The sequence below is a fragment of the Zea mays genome, chromosome 1, assembly GCF_902167145.1.
Source record: "Zea mays cultivar B73 chromosome 1, Zm-B73-REFERENCE-NAM-5.0, whole genome shotgun sequence".
Classification (NCBI taxonomy): Eukaryota; Viridiplantae; Streptophyta; class Magnoliopsida; order Poales; family Poaceae; genus Zea; species Zea mays.
Window position 1 is genome coordinate 108,549,072 of NC_050096.1, and position 5,797 is coordinate 108,554,868.

Below are 5,797 nucleotides of genomic sequence, written 5' to 3' on the forward strand. Positions count from 1 at the left end.
ATCCTAAACTCCTTTGCAGAATCAATCGGTCCCCACGTCAATTGTCATAAGTCCAACATGTACCCAATTAATGTGTCAAGCCAAAAGATGGAGATCCTGGCAAACACTTTCCAATGTTAGATTGGGACACTCCCATTTACATACTTGGACCTGCCCATGGGAATGAAAAAATGAACCTAGAAGCTTTTCTCCCGCTAATTCAGAAAATGAAAAGGAGACTCGCATCAACCTCACTCTTTTTGTCTCAGGTCGACCGATTGCAGATGGTCAACACAGTCTTTTCATCCCTTCCCACGTATTACATGTGCATGCTCAGACTCCCCAAAACAGTGATCAAGCATATAGACAAATATAGGAGACATTGCTTGTGGAGGGATGTAGACATCAACACCACAAGCTGCATGGGACCTAGTCTGCAAGCCAAAGAAGCCAAGGGGATTAGGGGTGCTCCATATAGAAAATCAAAGCAAAGCACTCCTAATGAAGAATTAGCACAAGCTGCTCAATAGGCTAGACATTCTGTGGGTAAACATTATTTGGAATAATTACTACAATGATGGCGTAGTCCCAACAAAGAAGCCAGTGGGCTCGTTTTGGTGGAGAGGCATTCTAAAACCCTCCACATCTACAAAGCATTAACACAAGTGAATGTGGAAGATGGAAGAATAGCTCTACTTTGGTTTGACAGATGGGATGACGATATCAAATCAGATAAATACCCAGAGTTGTTGTCATTTGCAATCAACAGAAACATCACATTAAGGCAGGCGAGATTAGACAACCCCCAAGAGATGTTTCATACTCCTCTATCAGAAGAAGCTTTTCAGCAACTCCATTGTCTAAATGCCTCCCTGGCGGATCATCCTAACAATAACCAGCAGGATAGATGGCTATGCCTCGAGGGATCGCACCTTTACTCATATCAAAGGGCGTATAAACACATGGTTGGGGAGGCCTGTACCCATTATGTTTATTCCTTGATGTGGAGGACAAAATGCCAACCAAAACAAAAAGGTTTATGATTGCTGCTAAAAGACAGATTGAACACCGGATCATTCCTTAGACACTAGGGCATGCTCCTGGACCCTTACACATGCGAAAATTTCATCTTATAGTTGGAAGAAACGGTATCCCACCTTTTCCTACGATGCAACTTTGCTCGAAGGTGTTGGCACCTTATTGAAATCGCTCTGCCCGTATGGTGGATTTGCCGCTTGTAGTACTAAAATTTAGAAGAACTTGTATAGTCGTTAACCTATTTTGGTAGTTTAAGAACTAAAATTGACTAAACTTTAGTTTAGGAGGCTGTGAACTAAGCATGGCCTTATTCTTTTCCACATCCTTCAATTTTACATTGACGTCAATCGATTTTTTCAAGTGGCAAAAGATTGAGAGTTGTTGAAGATGTTTTTTTGTCAATCTTATCAAAAATCATGGATTGGGAGATTGTGCACCAGCCAAATAAACATCCAATCTCCAGGCACTAACACAACATCCCAATCTACACATGCATACAAATCCTCTTCCAATGTTATACAAATCGTAAGACAAGACAGTACGCTAGTAGGCTTGTACAGAGGACCATGCATTCAAATGAACACCAAAAGTCTCGGTTCCGGAGTAGTGTACACTGCAAAATACAATAAGATACAGTAATTGATCATACAGATAGTCTGGATCCTTACTGACCGACAACCTTCTTGACCGTATAACGCCTTGCAAATGCCGTGTACACGACGTAGTTCACCACACTGATCCCCGTCCACAGCCAGAAGTAGTAGTCCAGGTGGCCGTCGTTGAGGTCAGCGGGGAGCCAGCCCTTGCCGCCCCAGGCCGTGGTCACGGACGCCACCAATGCGACCACCAGCGTGTTCACGTAGTACGCCAGCGACATGGCCAGGAACTGGAATGCCGAGCACAGGCTGCGCATGGACGCAGGCGCCTCCGCGTAGAAGAACTCCAGCTGCGCGATGCCGCAGAACACGTCGGAGCAGGCCAGGATCACGAACTGCGGGAGCTGCCACCCGATGCTCAGGTTATGCCCGGCCTTCACGCTGCGCAGCCTCCACGTCTCCACCAGTGCGGCGGCCGCCAGAGATGGGATCGCCAGCAACCGCCCGACGCCCATCCGCTGCAGCAGCGTCAGCCCCATCGGGTTCCCCGTGTACCTCCTGGCTATCGGGATGACGACGCTGTCCTGGAACACAACCCAGACGAGCATGAAGATCACCTCGGCGGAGTTCATGGAGGCCGCCGGCACCGAGAAGGACCCGATCTTAGTGTTCATCGCGTTCCCCTGCTGGACGAAAGTGGTAGCAGTCTGGCTCATTGCAGCCGAATAGAAGACACAGGTGAACCATATCGGAAGCATCCGGATCAGAATCTTCACTTCCTCCACCTGGGTTACCGTACATAATAGCCATGGGCGATGGCTGTCCTTCATCTCTTGGTCCTCTACAACGACAGCAGCCTTATCTAAGCACCTGAATGGATGAGTTCAGATATGTTTAGTTTACCAGAATTCTAAACAAAGAATGGATTACAGAAAGGACATCAATTTACAGAAAAAGAGTCCATAACATGGCGCTAAACAAAATCTTATATTAAAGAGGCAAATGGCTTAATAGATCGAGAAAATGTGTAGTTCTAGGATGAGAAAGGAACATGCCTTATCTAACAGAAGATGACAAAAAAAAATGACATCACAGTTAGGAGAGAGTATCTAATATGAACAGAAATGTCCACCACATTTAGGAGAGGGACATTAATTTTCAATCCCATATGCAAACAGGGCTACACTGTATCTTTCTCCAACAGGCCCATCTATAGAGTTCATATTTTCAGAAAATATAACAGTTTTATCAGCTACCTTTCTTCACATGATTTTGAAGCTATTTCCAGTACAGTGAAGCAAACTTTTGAGATCCAGAGAAGTCTTCTGTTCTCAACTCAAGGTACATTTAAGAGTTGATTCGAAGAAAAAGAAATGAGCCCCCACCCCCCCCAACAGACCCAGCTATTTCAAACATAACAGTTCATAAGATACCTTTTGTTCATGGAATTTCAAAGCTATATGCAGTATGGTGTAACCTTTCAAGTCTAGGGTCCACATCTAGAATAGTCATTTATTGCTCAAATCACATAATTCAGAGTTGTTGTCTTTTTCCAATAATTTTGTACTTATTTTTGGCCCAAGACATGCTTTCTTTCATCACACAAAGTTTCAGTCCTGCGTGATTGCAGGTTCTGGTGAGCAGTAGCGATATTAGACCCTGTCTATCTTTCAAATGCCTCTTCACTCTTTCTATGTAATGAAGCAATTAAACTAAAATGTAAACTTAAGACAACTTTCCCTGCTATGTTAGCTCTGAAGTCCATTAGGGCTTGTTCGGCTAGGAGTGGATTGGAGGGGATTAAATCCCTTACTAGTCAAAATTGAATAGGATGGGATTTAATCCACCTCAATCCCCTCTGATCCGAGTGCAAGTGCAACCGAACACAGCCTTATTGGGACAAAGTGATAGATTTACCTGAATTCGTCAGTGTGTTCAATTTTGTTCGGCACAATGCTGCTTGATTCATTCCCTTCAAACAACAGTGTGCTATCAGCAGGAACCGCCACTCCTCTCTTCTTATAAGAGGCAACAAACACCATGACTATACTCTTGAGTGGGCTCCCAGTTGGAAGTTGAACCCTGTAAAGCGGTGTTCCAACCAAAAAGGCAACTGCGGCGATAACAAGGCATATCGAGGAGATGCCGAATCCAAGAGACCAAGCGACATTTTGCTGTATCCAGACAAGAACAGTGCCGGAGATGAACACTCCAAGGTTGACAGCCATGAAGAACCAACTGAAGAACAGTTGCTTGCTTTTACTCTCTTCGGCGTTCGCATCATTGTACTGATCTGCTCCCAATGGAAGTAAAGCTGACTTGACGCCCCCCGTACCAATGGAGATGAGGTACAATGAACCAAAGAGCACAAAATACTGAAACCCTGTTGCAGGTGGGCATGAACCGCCTTCACACGAGGCAGGCCGTAGGGACGGTATGACGGCAGAGGTGGTAATTATGAGCAGGCCCTATTTGCAGATAATGGTTATGAACATAAGAAGGGGCTACATAGTGGAAGAGGATCAGTACTGTATGAAGACGAAGATGGTGCCTGCACTTACAACAACGTAGAATATTATGGAGATAGCTGCGGTCTTGTACTTCCCCCAGTATGTATCAGCAAGAAAGGCTCCAAGGACCGGCGTAAGAAACGTGGCGCCGTTCCACGCATCGACGTTCGCTGCATTGGAGGCGGTGGTTCCATGGAGGACGGTTCCAAGGTACACGACCAGGTTGAGTGCTATACCAGAGTAAGCAATGCTCTCCAAGAATTCGAAGGCTGGGGATGCAAAGCAGCACGAGTGGTTACACAGACAGCTTGGTAGATAAACAACAATGCAAAGACTTGACAGGCATGTAAGCACACTGCTTGAAACATATGGTTGTGTTAAGATGAGATGTGACATACCCAAAATAATGGCTGGGGCCTTCCAGCTGAAGGGTTTGTTATAGTGCTGATTCGCTGAGGAAACCTGCAGGGACAAAAAGAAAATCATCATGCTGACTGCTGTGGGACTGAAACGAGGAGAAAAAGCATGTATTGGTGAAAGAAAACAACAAGTCTCGAGCTTTCTTTCTTCGTTCGGCCAAGCAAAGCAGCAGCAGAACACGAGAACTGTAGCGAGGGTTGGATATAGATCGAATCGAGAGATGCGAAGCAGGAGGAGGAGGGCGCAGGGGATTGGGGATTCGGTTACCTGCGTCTGGCTGGGAGGGGGATGCGGCAGCAGGGGAGACCGGGTATCTCCGGTCTCCGCGTCCATCGCGGGGACCGGCGGCCGCCGGCGCCGAAGATTACCTACCCCCTTTTCTTCTGTTGTTCTTCCACGGAGAAGGGAAGCTGCTACTTCAGGTATATGGTCCAAGCAAGGGCACAAGAAGGGAAGGAGGATATAATATAACAACTGTCCTCGCCGAGCATGAGCACGGGGGCACGGCCTCCACCAATCAATCCATGCCCGACCCCGTCTATCGTAAGTCGTCCACCTCACCCACCCGCATGTGGAAGGGCTGCGATGCGCATGCGACCGAGTTTGGTTCCGATCTTGCCTGCTGGGCAACCATCGATTCCGTCACTATATATCTAACAGTAAGACAATGAGGTCGCAACCAAACGCGGATCGTAATAACGCTGACAAAAAAAGGGACCGGCTGGCTCTCAATCTCTCGTTCCGTCGTCGTCTTCCCCCCTTGCCATCAATTCGCGGCAAGCGATTTTGACAGGAGGTGGACATAATTTATTTGCGTCTATATTAAGAAATCTAAAGGGATTAAACACGTACTGTAACCACGTGCCGCCGAGTCTTGGTGAGGAAGGATGCAGGTATACACTGTTCATGTTTGGGAGTCAATGCAGTAATCAAAGATTCTAACCTCTTCAATCCCTTCCATTACTCAAGTTCCCAAACAAACTCTAAGGCATCGTTTAGAATTAAAGATAATAGAGGGGATTGAGGTGACCAAAATACCTTGACGATTAGTTTGAGAGTTAAAATATCGGAGAGCATTGAGAGGCTAAAATCACATTCTTATTCAAAATTTAATAAGAAGAGGATTTTAGCTCATTCAATCATCTCTATTTTGTAGCTCCCAAAATAGCCTTGAATAGTAAGAAATTTTGGCCTCCTCGATCCCCTCCATTACACTTGCTTCTAAACAAGCCCTAAGCAAAAATACCGAAGGGT

General features: G+C 46.0%; 1 protein-coding gene across 1 annotated transcript; it reads right to left on the minus strand.

The window, feature by feature from the left end:
* Positions 1-1,462: 1,462 nt before the first annotated feature.
* Positions 1,463-5,316, minus strand: LOC103637751 (protein NRT1/ PTR FAMILY 8.3). The gene is made up of 5 exons (XM_008660649.3): positions 4,811-5,316; positions 4,522-4,585; positions 4,175-4,392; positions 3,531-4,081; positions 1,463-2,483 (listed from the first exon to the last, which is right to left on the minus strand). Exons 1-5 carry the CDS (start codon positions 4,874-4,876, stop codon positions 1,682-1,684), a joined length of 1,701 nt encoding a protein of 566 aa, XP_008658871.1. The 5' UTR covers positions 4,877-5,316; the 3' UTR covers positions 1,463-1,681.
* Between the last annotated feature and the right edge of the window lie 481 nt (positions 5,317-5,797).

Bases quoted from the DNA above. Each gene is read 5' to 3' on its own strand.
- LOC103637751 (XM_008660649.3), bottom strand. From the start codon at position 4,876: ATGGACGCGGAGACCGGAGATACCCGGTCTCCCCTGCTGCCGCATCCC. The intron at 4,393-4,521 runs GTATGTCACATC...TTGCATCCCCAG, and splicing joins GGCCCCAGCCATTATTTTGG to CCTTCGAATTCTTGGAGAGC. The intron at 2,484-3,530 runs GTAAATCTATCA...TCATCCATTCAG, and splicing joins GAACACACTGACGAATTCAG to GTGCTTAGATAAGGCTGCTG.